The sequence below is a fragment of the Coloeus monedula genome (assembly GCF_965178545.1).
Source record: "Coloeus monedula genome assembly, chromosome: W".
Taxonomy (NCBI): Eukaryota; Metazoa; Chordata; class Aves; order Passeriformes; family Corvidae; genus Coloeus; species Coloeus monedula.
Window position 1 is genome coordinate 32,103,021 of NC_138821.1, and position 16,295 is coordinate 32,119,315.

At 48.1% G+C, this 16,295-nt stretch overlaps 1 protein-coding gene across 2 annotated transcripts in view; it reads right to left on the reverse strand.

Annotated features, from left to right (window-relative positions):
• LOC309584563 (ceramide transfer protein-like) overlaps positions 1-1,317 on the reverse strand; it is a 251,789-nt gene extending 250,472 nt beyond the window's left edge. For both annotated transcript variants that reach the window (XM_082300645.1, XM_082300644.1), the window contains exon 1: positions 954-1,317. In XM_082300645.1, the coding sequence (XP_082156771.1) occupies positions 954-1,049 (96 nt within the window). In that variant the 5' untranslated portion in view covers positions 1,050-1,317. The remainder of the gene's footprint in view (positions 1-953) is intronic.
• Between the last annotated feature and the right edge of the window lie 14,978 nt (positions 1,318-16,295).

Below are 16,295 nucleotides of genomic sequence, written 5' to 3' on the forward strand. Positions count from 1 at the left end.
ATATTTGCAAGTCATTTAACTTTCAGCGATATAAGAGCAAAAAGTGATGTTTATTTTTAAAGGGGGGAAATAAACTTCAATATCATTTTTCTTCAACTCCTCCCCACCTCCTGTATCTCTCGCTGCAGGGGTATTTTATTGCCCTGTTTTGATAGTCGGACCAAAGATTGTGCCATTCGTGCTGGGACCTGCTTCTAGGAAGTGACCACGAGTTGCGCCTGCCTTTAGGAGCTCCCGGGCAGGGATGTGTGATGTCGCGGCTCCAGACCACACCCAGGCCCGACGTCAGCTTCGGCCAGGAGCCTAAGGAGTGGGGGAGACACTTCCCCGCGCGCACTTGGCTGCCCCCTCGTGGGCCTCTTTCCGGAAGCTCACGCCAGGCAGCCAGCGGGCTCGATACGGGGGCAGGGGGCGGCAGGGACTACCAGCCACCAACCCCTCCCCCAGCCGCGGCTGAAGCCGCACCCGCGGCTCTTCCTCAAGAAACTGCTTCCTCACGCCGCCTCTCGAAGGTTGCGAGGGGTGGGGGAAGGACGGGCAGGCACTGAGCAGATGAGAGTATAAGCACGTGAGCCTCCTCCTCCCCCCCCCCCGGTCCAGCGGGGATGTGGTGGTGCCTCCGGTTGAGGGAGGGGGCGCAGGGGATTTGCGCCGGACGCCAGAGCGGCTGCCTAGCAGGCTCCGCGCCATCAGGTGGTGGCTGCCTCGGCCATGACGGCGCCTCCTACACCCCCACCAGGCCCCTCCACCAGCGTCGGGGAAGGCAGGAGCTTTAGCCTGATCCTTCGGAACAGCGGGGTGGGGAGGAAACAGGCAGCCGGGACTGACAGCCCTCAGCCAGCTGCAGGATTAGGGTTAGGGCCAGCTACAGGAGGGGGACTATAGTGCGACGCGGAAAACGGAAGCGAGAGGCCGTCAGGCACAGGCTGCGGGGAGGAGGAAAGGCAGCTTACCTTGCTGAGTACCCCACAGAGCTCAACAGGCAGCCCGAGCTCTGTCTCGGGGTCGTCTTCGGAGCCAGAGGAATTCCAACTCTGATTGTCCGACATAGTCGAGCAGGGAAGAGCCGAGCGATCCCCGCCCACAGCAGCCTTAGCCTCCTCCTGCTGAAGGGACGGGAGCAGCGGGCTCTACCTGAGTAGCACCAATCCGCACCCGCAGTACCACCAGCAACCGGCCAGCGCCGAGGCACGCAAGCCTGGGCTTCCCCCTCACTATTGCTCCACGGCCCCTGCCGGCGGCAAGAACCACAGCACAGAGGCGGCGAGGAGACACAAGTACGCGTCTGCCTGCCACGCAATCCACTTAGAGCGTAGCCACCACCACCATCTTACGCAAGGCAAGTGCTGTGTGCCACTATTTATTAGCTCCGCCCCTCGCCTTCCTTCCCAGGTCCTCTAGCCGGGCCGCGCGATGGCTTCTGGGAGTTGTAGTCTTCTTTCTTTCAGCAGTCAGGCTGGCTACAATTGGCTCTTGGAGACGTAGTCCGCTGCAGTGGCTCTCTCCCATCGCCGGGTGGCTGCCGCCTTGGTGTTCGTCGTTTCTGTGGAGCTAGCGGTAGGTTTCACCTTCGTAACTCGATGAGGTGGTGTGCCGGTTTGGACAAATTTGGAGGAAAATATCCTCTGATAGAAGGCAGGTTACAATCATCCCTCCCCCACCAGGTTTGGGAAAAAAGATAACTTTTCCTTGGAGGAAAGTGAAAGAGATAAAAAACTATTTATTTAACAAACACACAGGAAAAGGATAATAATGCTAAATGATAAAACCTCTTGCTGTAGGGAGAAACCTGGGAAAATTTCAGAGTCCTTCTGTAGGTGTGGTCTCTCTCCTCCTCGGAGCTGGGTCGGTGTGGGCCCACCTCTGGGGCCTTGGTGGAAAATTCTCCTGGTGTGTTCTGATGTTGAAACAGTCCAGAAGAGGAGAAGGGAAAAAAACCAAAGTCCCAGGTATGAAAAACAAGGTTCACTCTTGGTAAAATTTTAAAAAAAGTTTAATAAAAGGGACAATTAGGAGACAATAGCAAAAAGGGTATTACAGCCGGGTGCTTTGGCAGAGAGCCAAAGACACACCTCTACATCCAAAAGATCATCTTTAAAAGTACATCTCTTATTGCATATTCATCACAATAATGCATGATTCATAAATTCTTTGGACTTTCTGTGTATCATCCCATCAGCCTTATCTTCCTCCTTGGCTCCATTCCGTCTCTGCTCCCTCCATAAATTCTTCTCTCTGATTTCTGGTTTTCTTCTTCTCTGATAAGATACTCCAGGAATGTGGAGACTTTCTCTACCTATCTTTTCTAAATTGATTACATAAACAATAGACATTCTATTGTACTGGTTTGGCCAAATTTAGAAATATATCCTCTGAGAGAAGGCACAACCACCCCTCCCCCACCAGGTTCGAGGAAAATAAATTTTCCTCAAAGGAAAGTGAGAGAGATAAAAACTATTTCTTTAACAAACACACGGGAAAAGGAAAATAATGCTAAATAATAAAATCTTTCGCTGTGGAGAAGAAACCTGGGAAAGTGTTAGAGTCCTCCCTTTGGTCTCCTCGGAGCTGGGGCTTGGCCCAGGGCCAGGCCCTCTGCGCTCGGTGGAAAGCCCTCCCAATGTGTTCCGATACTGAAGAAGTCCAGCAGAAAAGGGAGAAAATCCGAAATTCCAGGGAAGGAAAAAAAATTCAACTCTCAGTCTCTGTCCGGAGAAAAAGAAGCTGAACAGCTGGCCCAAAAACTGACTCAGGAAACAGCAAGCCGGGTGCTTCCTCCTTCCCCTGCCACAGCTGGGAGAAAAAAAAAAAAATTGCTATCTCTGTGTGACCTTGAACAAGCTGCAAACTGCTTTGAGAAAGTTTTGCTCAGTTTTTCCTTCCCCCCTCAGGCTCAGTTTAGAGGCATAGAAAGGCACAAAGTTAATTTCTGGGCATAGGGCAGCAGTATGGGATACACATCATAAAGTCACCCCAGGACAATCATGTATTACATTACAGAACCTAGGTAAAGTTTTTCTAACATTAAGGAACATGCGAAAAGCCAACATCACAATACATTCATAACAATACCTCCCTTTTCCTTTTTTTACAGATCATTTGGCTTGAGCAGTATCCCATGTTTTCTAGCCTTTATTATTTGCTCATTTTTTTAACAAGTCAATCTTGCTTCTTCAAAGGGGTCTTTGATATCATTTTGCTTCTTCAACACCATGATCTTTTGTGCTGTTCCAGATGTAGCCAATTTTGGTTCCACAGGCATTGGTACTATTTGCATGCCTTGGATCACGGTAAATATTAATCGAATGAAAAAGGGGATCAGGCAAGGGAGAAATATCAAGCATGTGGTGGCACATAAAAGGAAGAAGCCTAGCTTCTTCCACCATTCTATTCCTGATACATTATCCCACCAGTTAAGTTTTAGTGCAGATTCCCACTTTTGGACCGGTACATGGGCTATTTTTCTGATATTTTTGGCTATATCTAGGACAGCATCCCCATGGTCATCTATCTTCAAACAACAGTCTGATGTATTAAATTTTCTACAAACACCTCCTTCCTCAGCCAATAGATAGTCTAAAGCCAACCTATTTTGATACATTGCAGCTCTTGTTTGGCTTTGTTGGCTAGCTAGTGATGCCTTTTCCTGGTCTTAAAATCAAGAGTCATACACAGTTAGAAGGGGAAAAGGGATTTTACCTTGGTATTTATTTTAAGGATCCTTAGGTGTACACGTCCAGGTCATATGCATCAAGATGCACCCCGCCGAGTATGTGCCCCCAAAGATCTGGTATAACATTATAGGTTTTACTAATTAGCATATCTGTCAATGATTCCCCAATGAGAGGCTCAAGTGAGCCCCCCTCCCCAAAGAACCTTCCCCTGGATGGTCCTATCTTGGTTTACAGAATGTGTTCTGGAGAGGACCTTGGGGTCTGGGGCACACTGATCCCTAACTACGAAGCTTTTAAAATGCTTAGTCTCTTAGCTTGACAAACAAGTCTAAGAATGTAGGCAAAAAGCACTAGGAATACAAAAGTTGTAAAAAGGTATACAGGGGTATAAAAGAAAAGGCAAAAAATCTTCATGGCATCACTAGTAATTCCAATGCCTGACCAGTTTGGTTCATTTTTATTTCTACAACTGCTTGGAGTCTTACAATCCGATTCAACATGTAAATTTGGGTTCGATACCCCCAACTCCTATCTTGTGCCCAGGTGGCTGGCCCATACGTTTCAATTATGCGCTCTGCGGGCCATTCCTCGTCTCCCCATTTCTGAGATCCTCCAATCAATTCTCTTTTATTTCTTTTTAGATCCTCATACACTGGTGTAGTGAGCCTCTCTGATGAATGGCTAAGAAGCAAAGGTCATGATACAGCGGGGCTTGTAGATATGCAGACGCGCCAAGGACACTGAGTCCTTGCACAACAAGGCTGCACGACGAACAGGGAGTGCATCCAGACAGATAAGCGGAAAGCAGAGCATGGAGGAGGAAGATAAAGAACCGCAATGTTTGTAGATCTCCTAGACCAGCTCCCACCAATGAGGAGCTCAACTTTTGCAATATGTATGAACTAATTAAAGGTACTATAAGTAAGTGTAGTTTTGAAAAATAAATCGAGACTTGCTGATCATATTGCTTGAGTGCTTGTCTCCCGCGACTCCACCCAACATCTGGCGCCCGAACAGGAGAAGTTGCCCTTGCCTTATGCGACGGGGGAGTTGCGTTGGGGTCGGGTCCCGCAGCTAGACGGACGGCGAAAGAGGTCTCGTATACTGCAGCGATTGCCTCCGCGCCCGAGTGACCGCACCGGCGGGCTCGCCGATACGTGCTGCCGAAGCCTGGAGGGGCTAGCAACGGTACCGTCGTAAGTATGGAAAGGCAAGCAGCACAGGAACTTTTTAAGGCTTTTTTGCTTAAGCGTAATTTCAAGGGGATTGATCTTGAAAAAGATCTCTCCGCGCTTTTAACCCATGCGCGGTCTTATGGGTTTTTTGTGGACCCTCATTCTATTCATGAATTAAGTCAGTGGCGTGCTTATGGTGATAAGCTTTGGGACCTTGTCCTAGACGATGATAAGCCTGCTAAGAAAATGAGTAAGCTTTGGAAACCTGTCTATAATGAACTTTTGATGGCTCAAGCAGAGAAAAGGGCAGCAGAAAAAATTAAGGCAGCCCATGATAAAAACCGTAATTACGATTCTGCTGCTTCCCTTTACTCCGCTGCCCCTAACCCCCCCACCTTTGCTACAGTCGAGGTTCCGCCTGAGGCATTTGCCTCCGGCCCGGCTTCACACTCACCCTCTGCGCCCCCTGATCCTCCCCTGCAGTCCCCGCCCCCGTCCCCCTCGCAGCAGCCGCGGCAGCCGCAGCAGCCGCTGCCGCCGCAGCCGTCTGTTCCTCCGGATCGCTCTCGTTCGCAAAACCCTTTCCTAAGCCATGAGCCTGTCCCTGGGGCAGATTCTGACCTCGCGGAGGCCATGGCCAACGGTCATAGAGAGCTGTGGGCAGCTCTCGCTCGTGACGGTTTGCATAAGGGCGATGCAGAGATGCTAGCGGCTGCCCAGGAAAGCTTGGCTTTCCCTGTTCTGTTTGTTCCTAATCCACAGGGAGGCAATATTGCGCAAGTTACTAACCTCGACTGGAAGCTGTTAGCTCAGCTACGAGCAACGGTGGGGAATTACGGTGTTACGAGCGAGCCCGTAAAACAGATGCTTGATTATATTTTTAATGCCTTTACTCTCCTTCCTGCTGACATTAAAGGCATCACTAAATTAATGTACACCCCGCACCAGCAATTACTCTTTGACGCTCGCTGGAGAGAAGAAGCAGCTGTGAGCGCAGATCTTAACAGACCCCAGGGGGACCCCTTGGCTGACATTACGGTTGATGAGTTACTAGGACAGGGTCAACATATGAGGGTTGAGGCTCAGGCTGCACTAGGCCCTGCTAAATTGCGGGAGGCCATGGCAGTTGCTAAGAGAGCCATGGACAAAGTTCGAGCCCCGGGTGGAATTCCTATGTACATGAGCATTAAGCAAGGTCGGGAAGAGTCTCTAGGTTCTTTTGTTGATAAAGTCATGGAGGCAATTTCAAAAGCCGGGGTGCAAGAGCACATGCACGACCCATTATTAAAACAATGTCTCCTACAAAACGGTAACCAAGCCACTCGCGCTCTCATTACTTCCACCCCAGGGGATTGGACTGTCCAGCAGCTCCTAGAAAAGGCTGCTACCATGCCCACTGGCTCTCAGCTGTTCTTAGCACAGGCTTTAGAAAAGTTAGGTGAAGGATTAAAGGAACAAGCCATTAGTTCCCAAAATCAAGTGATGGCAGCCCTTGCTCCCCTCCAAGCTGTTGTGGCGCACTCCCGCCCGGCCCCAGGTGGCTGAATGAGATGCTATCGCTGCGGAAAAGCCGGTCACATTCGTCGCGAGTGCACCGCTGCAGGCATCTGGTGCAACAAATGCCAATCCAATACGCATAACTCAGCAGCATGCCGCAATAGTAGCAAGAAACAGGGAAACCCCCGACCCAGCGCGAACAGCAGCTGCGCGACGACACAAGTAGCAGCTTCACCAGCGCCACTTGCCCCCGCCCAGCAACAAGCAGGAGCCTCGGCCTGGACCTGGCAGCCTCAGTAGATGTTGAACTACTGACGTCCGAAATTCATCGCGTCCCTACCGGCCTCATGGGACCCGTACGCATCAATGGTCAAGCTACGGGAGGACTTATTGTAGGCCGCTCATCTGTAATCACCATGGGCCTTTTCAGTAGAGACTGGTCTCATTGATGCTGACTCCACTGGAGAACTTTTTATTCTTGTACATACTGATTACCCCCCCATAAGGATACCTGCGGGGCAAAAATTGGCACAGCTGGTCCTGCTACCACATTTGACCTCAAGCATCCCACCTGTTCACGGCTCACCCCGCCAACCCTTAAGCCCTGGCTCTACCGGAACTTTAACTTTGCTTACCATTGACCTCGCCTCCCGTCCCCGAAGTCATTGCCTCCTGCGCCACAAAGAGGAATTTATCACGCTAGAAGGTCTTCTTGATACAGGAGCTGACTCCAGCGTCGTCGATCCAGGAAAATGGCCTTCAAATTGGCCTATATTACCAGCGACGACCGCAGTTACAGGCATCGGAGGGATGAGACTGGCCCAAAAATCTCCCTTGATTCATATTGAAATTGATGGTAAACAAGTACCAGCCACGTTTTCTATCATGCCTCTACCTCCTACAGTGGATTGTCTTCTAGGCAGAGATGTTTTAGCCCAGCTAGGCCTTGTGCTTACCAATGATCACCATTTACATTAGAGGCCATTGCTTGGACATTCCCGTTGCCACTATCATGGATTACTACCGAACCTATAGTGGTTAAGCAATGGCCCTTGAAACGGGAAAACCTAGAGCAAGCTCATGCTCTAGTCACCGAGCAACTTCAACAAGGCCATCTTAAACCATCCACCAGTCCGTGGAACACTCCTATTTTTGTCATACGAAAAAAGACTGGTGCGTATCGTCTCTTACATGATCTTCATGCTGTGAATCAACAAATGGAATCTATGGGAGCGTTACAACCAGGTCTCCCAAATCCTGCGATGCTGCCCCGAAATTGGCCCCTTTTAATTATTGATCTAAAAGACTGCTTTTTTACTATTCCGCTGCATCCTGAAGACACGAAGCGCTTTGCTTTTACTCTACCAGCCTTAAACAAAGGAGAACCAGCAAAGCGATTTGAATGGACAGTCCTGCCACAAGGAATGAAGAATTCACCAACCCTGTGTCAATTATATGTTGATGCTGCTCTGCAACCCTTATGGAAGCAATTGCCCCGTGCCATCATTTATCACTACATGGACGATATTCTTTTCGCTCAAGAAGAACCTTTCACCTCTAATCAAGTGCAAATGATTATCACTTCTTTAGCTGCTTGGTCCCTTGTTGTTGCACCTAACAAGATACAGCTTACTGCACCATGGAAATACTTGGGATGGACTATTACTGACCAGAGGGTTAAACCCCAAAAACTGCATATTCAAACATCCATTTCAACCCTCAATGAAGCTCAGAAGCTCTTAGGAGACTTACAATGGCTGAAACCTGTCACAGGGATTCCTAATGCCTTATTGGATCAATTGCGTCCCCTATTAAAGGGCACAGATCCCTGTACACCTCTAATTCTAACACCTCAACAGTCGCAGGTCTTACAGCAGATCACGGCCTGCGTCTCTGCGGGTTTCGTTACACGCTTAGACCCCGACAGTCCACTACCCTTGACCATTTGGAATAACGAAGACCACCTCTTAGGAGCCATCACGCAGCAAAACGGGGGAAATCACTATTCTAGAATGGGTTTCGCCCCCGTTACAACAAAGAAAGACAGTTACCCCAAAGATTGAAAATTTGGCAACACTTATAAAGAAAGGCCGTTTACGCATATGGGAAATTAGTGGGCTGGAACCTACATTTGTCAATTTGCCTATGGAAAAAGCCACTTTAGACTGGTATTTGCTCAATTCCTCTCAGCTAGCTGAAGCATTACTTTCTTCAGGGGCCATAATCCGCACTGGCCCACTGGCCCCAAAACTACTAAATTGGATGGGGAATTGGAACTGGGTCACCAAACCGCTGCTACATCAAGGACCCATTCCTGATGCTCTGATGGTCTTTACCGACGCAGGACGTAAAACCCGGACAGCCGCAGTTGTATGGCAGACAAATCAGCAATGGTGTCATCATCAAATCGCAGCTACTCCTACAGATACACTGCAAACATTGGAACTTGTAGCAGTTCTTTGGGCCATTGTACACTTCCCCGAACCTCTCAATATTGTGTCAGATTCCCTTTATGTTGTCGGTGTAGTTTCAAGAATTGAAGACGCTACTATCAAAGAAGTCCAGAACCAACGGCTCTATGAACTATTGCTACAGCTAAAACGTGCCTTGCGAAACAGATCTCATGCTTATGCAGTCCTCCACATCCGCAGCCATAAGTGGCAAGAAGGCCTAGGGGAAGGGAACGAACGAGCTGATCAAGTTGTTTCCCTGGCTCAAAATAGCATCCCGAAACAAACAATAGCCCGTGAAAGCCATAGCATATTCCATCAGAATGCAAAAGGATTGGCCAAAGAATTTCGCCTTCCCTTAAGTGCTGCTCGGGCCATAGTTAAAGCGTGTCCAGTGTGCAGTTTCCACAATTCTGGAATAGGCCTAGGGATAGGAGTCAATCCTCGGGGACTTAAAGCCAACGAGATATGGCAAATGGATGTTACGCATGTCCCCGGTTTTGGTCGCCTAAAATACGTCCATGTTACAATTGACACGTATAGCCATTTTATTTGGGCCACGGCACAGACAGGAGAACAAGCAAAGCATGTAGAACGTCACCTAAATAGCTGTATAGCAATTATGGGAATCCCCCTCCTAATAAAAACAGACAACGGACCTGCCTACTGCAGTGCCCGTATCGCTAAATATATGCAAAATTGGGGCATCACTCACAAAACAGGCATCCCAAATTCCCCTACGGGACAGGCAATTGTTGAAAGAGCGAATGGCACCCTCAAAACGTTTTTACAAAAATACCCTGATCCACCTAACCCACAAGATAAGTTGCTAAAATGCCTTTTCGTTTTAAATCATCTTTGTATATTTGGCGACCGAGAGGTCCCCCCAGCTGTCGAGCATTTTACCCGCCCGCAGCCCCTGCCACCCATGCCTTGGGTTCATTATAGGGACCCCAAAACGGGCAGCTGGCAAGGACCTGGGGAGGTCTTGTATTGGGGAAGAGGTTACTTATGTGTATCCGCTCCGACAGGTCCCCTGTGGGTTCCGGCTAAATGGACTAAGCCTGCTGTCCTAAATGAGCAGTCCACAACTGAGGAAGAAGATAAGAATACAGAAGAAGATCTCGCAAATCCTATGGGAAATTGAGCAGCAGTTTCACGTCACCTTCCTTGTGGACTCAGAGGAAGAAATTGAGAACTTTCTCCTCCCTCACTTGCAGAGACATTTTTTACGCTTTTGCCAGTCTAGTTGCTTTGCATGCTATAGCTTTAATCACAAAGCGTGGGTCAGGTTGCAGTGTGGAAGTTGTAATAAGCAGTGGTGGGTCTATCAGCAACACCTCTCGTCAGGCTTATGGTGCCAATCTTGTAGTTTTCACTGGCACCGTGAGACAGCTCAAGGAGCGCTGGTACAACTTACAGGCGTTAACATTATTGAAAGTCTGCGCTTGCTTGAAAATACTGAAGATTTGCGCTTAAGAGAATTAACGTGGGAAGTGCAGCATACTGCCAAAAAGGTCCTTGCTGACAGTCGCTCTGTGATATTACAATCAGCTTGTCAACCTAGTATAGGGGTGCCAACTCAGTGGCAGGTCAATCCAAGTAGGTGGGACCATGTATGCCGTCGGTTTCGTCACCGTGCTAGTGTTTTTAAATCTGGCAATAAGTCATAACTACTCTCCAAAGGTATTCGATCTGAGAGATAATCTTTGGGTCTCTCTAGCCCATGAGTTAAACACCACCACCTTTTGTGCTTCCTTAGCCTCGCCCAGTGCCCCCTTCTTAACATGTTTGATTGGGGTGCCGTTAAATGATAGCACTTGGCGTCTCTTTGTTACAGAGACTCAAAAACTTAAGACTATCAGACCCTTGAATTCCACTACTAACGTTACGTATGGGCTACAAGACTATGACTCATGGGATGATAGACTCCCAGTAGGCCCCAAACCGCAAGAAATTGAGCTAGTAGACTCGCTCAATGCTACAGCTTGTTTTTATATTAATAGCTCCCGTGACCTTTGCCAAGAAGGCAGTTTGCTTGGTTGCAGACGAAATGAATCTGTCCCCACTTGGGTCTCCCCCGTTGGCAATGCGTCACAATGGGAAGTGACTTGGTGCAATGCCACTGCTAAAAATAAAACTCAAGCGGCCTCAGGGACGCTCCTCCCACGAAAATTGCCAAAGGGATTCTTTTTAATTTGTGGAAACCGTGTGTAGTGGTTTGGTCCAAAATACTCATTACTGTTTATCTGCTGTGAGATAAGAATTAGGAGAAATGCAAAGCAGGCACCAAACTTGAAAGAATATAAAGAAGTTTATTAACAACTCTAAAAGAGGGAAGAAAAAAAAATTATACCACCTTCAGAACTCTCCTCCTCCCCCCACCTTCCTCCCTTCTCCCACTGACAATGTGAAAAAACAACCCTTAAGATGTTCAGTCTGTTACCACTTCCATAATAACCTTGTTCAGTCCATTTAGAAAGAGAAGTCTCTTCTTGCTCATGCTATGAAAACATTATCACAACGAGACAGCTGCCCACTTCCAAATATTGTTCAGTCCATTTAGGAAGAGGAGTCTCTCTGCCTGCGTGTGAGTCCTTTCCCCCGACTTGCAGCTTTTCCCGCAACTGCTTTCGAGGGTCCACTCTTGAAGTTTCTTGGGGTACAATTTTAAGGTTGAGCCGTTCAGAAACAAAAACAGAGGCCCTTCTCCTTCCCTGGGAGCAAAGGGTCTTCATCATCTTCATCATTAAGACTATCTCTGGAAGCATCTCTAGGTACTGAGGTTTTCTCCTTTCCCGTTTGGAGCAAAAGTCCTCATCTGGTTCATCTCTAGGGACTGAGGTTTTCCCCTTTCCCGTTTAGAGCAAAAGTCCTCATCTGGTTCATCTCTCCCTGTCCAAGCTTCTCATAAAATTACAGCTGCGTCAGCATCTGCCTATCTCGGCACAGGTGCTTTTGCTTACGAGTTGAACACTCCACCCCCCAGATCTTCATGAAATTACAACAGGATACTCTGATATATCATAGCTTCACAACAGAATTTCAGCTTTAAGCATCTCCTCTCTCTCTTCCCTCAGGTTTTCAGCTCTTCACAGCAGTAAAAGGGTTAATCTCACCTCGGCCTTGCAGCTTTGCAGCTGGAATGTTGAATTTTCCTTATCGCAGTGGAGAGGGGGGGGAGAGCCGAGCCGCTCCGGCTGCCCACGGCAAGGCAGTGGGGGGAGTTCCATGGCTGGAACAGGTCCATGGCTCCAGGATGGCCGTGGCCCGGCCCGGCCTGGCCCAAGCAGGGCCTGGCCGGGCCCGCTGGCCCCCACACGGGGCCCGCAGCCACCTGTGCCAGCGCCGGAAACGAGAGAGAGCTTGGAGGGGGAGTTTGCCTATTCTTAAATGTGGATCACAGAGGTGTTCACAACTTTAAGTGGCTTAGAGAATTGTCCATATTCAAACTGGCCAGCTGATAGGTTCTATCAGTTCCCAGAGGAAACTGTAAGCACCCCTTAGCAAGGACGTCCCTTCCGGGACTATGCTTGCTAACCTATGACACCGTGCCTGGTCAGGTATTCCGTCTAGGCCTGTTGGTGGGCCCTGTACTTTTGGCCAACTCAGCCTCGCGCTCCCTCGACATCACCCCAATATCACACACCGAACGCGGTGGACAAGATCCATCTCCGAGACTATAACATCATCGTGCAATGACGACCTTACCCTTTAGAATAAGTGGGAGGTCGTCTTTGCTGCCCTCTTTCTCCCCGGTGCTGCTGCAGCACGTGCCCATCGTAATTTAGATAGATTAGCATGCTGGGTGGTTAAACAGGCAAACGGTACTAGTCGCGTCCTATCCGAGTTAGCAGAAGATTTGAGTTCTGTACAGAACGCTGTGCTGCAAAACAGAGCAGCTATAGATTTTCTGCTTTTAGCCCATGGCCATGGTTGTGAAGACTTTGAAGGGCTGTGCTGCATGGACCTCGCAGATCACTCCAAGTCCATCCACGCTGAGATTCAGGATTTAATCAAGCACTCCCAGCAAATAAAAACAGATACAGGTTTTTTCGGGTTAGAAGGATTGACAGAATGGATGGGCTTAGAAGGATGGGCAAAGAGTGTTATTAAGTCATTGATGCTATTAGCAATAATTGTTTTGCTTGGCTTAGTTATGCTTAGCTGTGTTGCCTCATGCGTTAAAAGTTTAATTTTGAAAACAACTAACATTACCATGCTTGTGCAAAAAGAAAATGGGGGAAGTGTAGTGAGCCTCTCTGATGAATGGCTAAGAAGCAAAGGTCATGATACAGCGGGGCTTGTAGATATGCAGACGCACCAAGGACACTGAGTCCTTGCACAACAAGGCTGCACGACGAACAGGGAGTGCATCCAGACAGATAAGCGGAAAGCAGAGCATGGAGGAGGAAGATAAAGAACCGCAACGTTTGCAGATCTCCTAGACCAGCTCCCACCAATGAGGAGCTCAACTTTTGCAATATGTATGAACTAATTAAAGGTACTATAAGTAAGTGTAGTTTTGAAAAATAAATTGAGACTTGCTGATCATATTGCTTGAGTGCTTGTCTCCCGCGACTCCACCCAACACACTGGTATTCCTAGTTCATCTCCATCAGGCTCTGGTAAAAGAAAGAATCCTGGGTGTATGATTCCCAGGGTACATCTCCCTTTCCACCGAGAGGGGACCGTTGCATATGCCCTTTTTCCACATATCTAAAATAGGCCATCTGGTGCCTTCCAGTAATCAAAGTTTTGTTGATTTATATTTTCCCAAAATTTTGATATGTCTGGGATCCCAGAATAAGGATTTTTGTTTATATCATTGCATTGAAAGAGTTTGACCTTATTATTGTACTTACAATTATTTTCCTTTGCTTTTTCCTGAGGCCAATACAGAGCTGGTTTCTCGGGGACCCACCATGTAAAAGTTCCATTACTGTCCTTATATCTCTTACAGGGAGTATTTCCTACTTTGTTAAGGAAATTGTTCCTGGTATTCCAGAGACACTCCTCTCCTATCACTGTTGAACTTAGTACCCACCCTTCTGGTCTGTTTTCTCCCCTTATGTCTTGGTTTGAAAGACAGGTGTCTGCTAAGGAAGGCAGAAGCCTCCCTTGGAATGGCAGATGCGACCCCCCTTCCCTCCGAGTTATTATAATTATGAAATTAAGGGGCTTTTAGGCAAAGATATGAGGAACAGGAATAACAGTTCTTTACTATTATATATCTATATGTGTATAAGCAGTCAAACAAGCAACAATAACTATGGCAGTAACAGCAAACAATCACAAACCCAGTCCCACCCTTCTCGGCTGTCAGGCCCTTTCCCCTCGGGTGCAGTTCCGCTTGCAGCCGGCAGGGGCGCTGGCGGCTCCCGGTGAGCAGGGCAGGTGCGATGGTTCCCCTGCGGCTGCAGGGGGCACTCTGGAGCGAGCTCGGGGAGCACGCAGCACTGGTAGCCTGGGATCCCGGGGAGGGATGGAACAAAGAATCTTCACAAACCCCTGGGCAGCTGACCCCGGTGTCCGGCCAGACCCTCGGGAACGGCAGGGACGAGCACAAATCCCGGGTGGCAGACGAGGTGTATCCAAACTGCAGAGCTGCAGTGGGAACCCCCCGGAAGTCTCAGCAGGCAGGGTGCGACGGGGCTACAGAGTAGTGAAGGCTCAAAGCAACGGTGGGGACAGGGCGGCTGCAGCCCGGCTCCCAGCGGGGCAGGGAAGGCGGGCTTGGGGTCCCGGGGCTTCTCCGGCAGAAGGAAAGCAGCCGGAAAAGCAGCCTCTCTCTCCGTCCAAACGCCGGGAACTGACTGCCCACCAACCCAAGTGAAAAAGAGTAATCAGATGCACCCCACCTCTATAGCCAGGTCTTTTGTTTTTCTTGAGTACCCAGCAATTTGTCCCCCTAACAACACGTATGGGGAAAATTCCTTTAACAGAAAAAAAACCAGGAGAACTCCTACAACCCCAACACCTTATCTTTGTCCGATTCCACTTAAGGAGTTCTATTGGGCTTAAGCTACTGCCTTTCCATGGCCATTCCTCTGTCATCAGAGGCCCTCCACAGACCCAACACCTGGTTACATCAAGCTCTTTACCTATCCTTTCCCCTAATTCCACAAACAGGTTTTTTCCAAATTTTGAGATATCCTTTTCATTTTCTATTTGTTGTTTGAGTTTCACATACATGTCTTGAATTGGGGTCAATATAGAGTTAGATTGCTGTGCTAGCTTTGCCTTCTTGTTTACCAGTTGTTCTTTTACTAAGCCTGAGAGTTTACTCCCAACAATATATGTGAAACAAATCCATCTTTCCCCTTTTGGACATTTACTTCCCAACCTGCTACCACTTGTTCCTAAATTTTCTGCAATCCAGTACTTTTTCCCATTTTGTATACAGTTTTCTACTTTGGATGGGTTATAGCAGTGACTGTTGACATGGGTATGCACAATGAAAAAGGAACCTTGGTGTTTTTCCATATACAGCTTTTGGTAACACCCATGGCATGGCTGTGTCGGTGTCCCCAGAGGAAAGAGACAAAAAAGGAGTGACAGATAAAGGAATAGCAGAGGTCCGATATGGCTTATACCTCCACCTCCCATGCCTATGGGATTGCTACCCACAGCAGGGGTATATGATCTTCTTGGTGGCAAGTACAGTGGTCAATTCGGTCTTGCCCTCTACTTCCTCGTCACTTCCTTTTCGCTAATTTCCAGGCAAATTGCTTTTGACACTTCTTAATTGTAACTTCCCACCGTTCCTCAGGTATCTCCCATTCAACAGGCACTAGTAATTTCCATCCACAAAGCAAGGTTGCTATTTCAGCTGTTCTTTGCTCTACCTGGATGGGGAATAGTTTTGGCATTCGGCACTTCATGCAATGAGAGTGTCGTTTTAGTGAACTACAATACCAATATTTTTTACAGTATGGACATTTACATTTAACCCAGCTAGCATGTCTAGTATTGGGATGAATCAGACAGGGTATGTGGTATGGCACTGTTGGAAGTGGCAATTCCTCCTCTTTTTTTTTAATAAGTCACAGGCTAAGGCCAGAATATGAGAACTCTCAGACTGAAATAGTCCTGATCCTCCTGTTTGGAGTGGAAGTATTCCTCCCCAAGGGGGGTATCGGAGGTGTCTCAGGACTTGTCCAGGCAACACTTGAAACCACTGATATAAGCTTGGCTCTAGGAGAAGGTTCTACAAAGGATATCTGGACTTCAGGTGGCTCTCTTGAAAGCTCTTTATTGCATAGGCAATGTTACAGCAGTCCAGGGAGTGGGTATCCAGAACCAACTCTACAGCTGTCAGCTGCAGCTTGTAGGCATACCTGAAGCCCCTTTCTGTTCAAGTTACAAAGCATTTATTTACTTTTCTCTGCTGAGTATCTTAATACATGACAACCAGTAAGCACCATACACAATACTTTTACATTTGTCTATAGCCTATCATAGCTACTTGTAGAGAAATGGCTGAGTGAACAGGGACA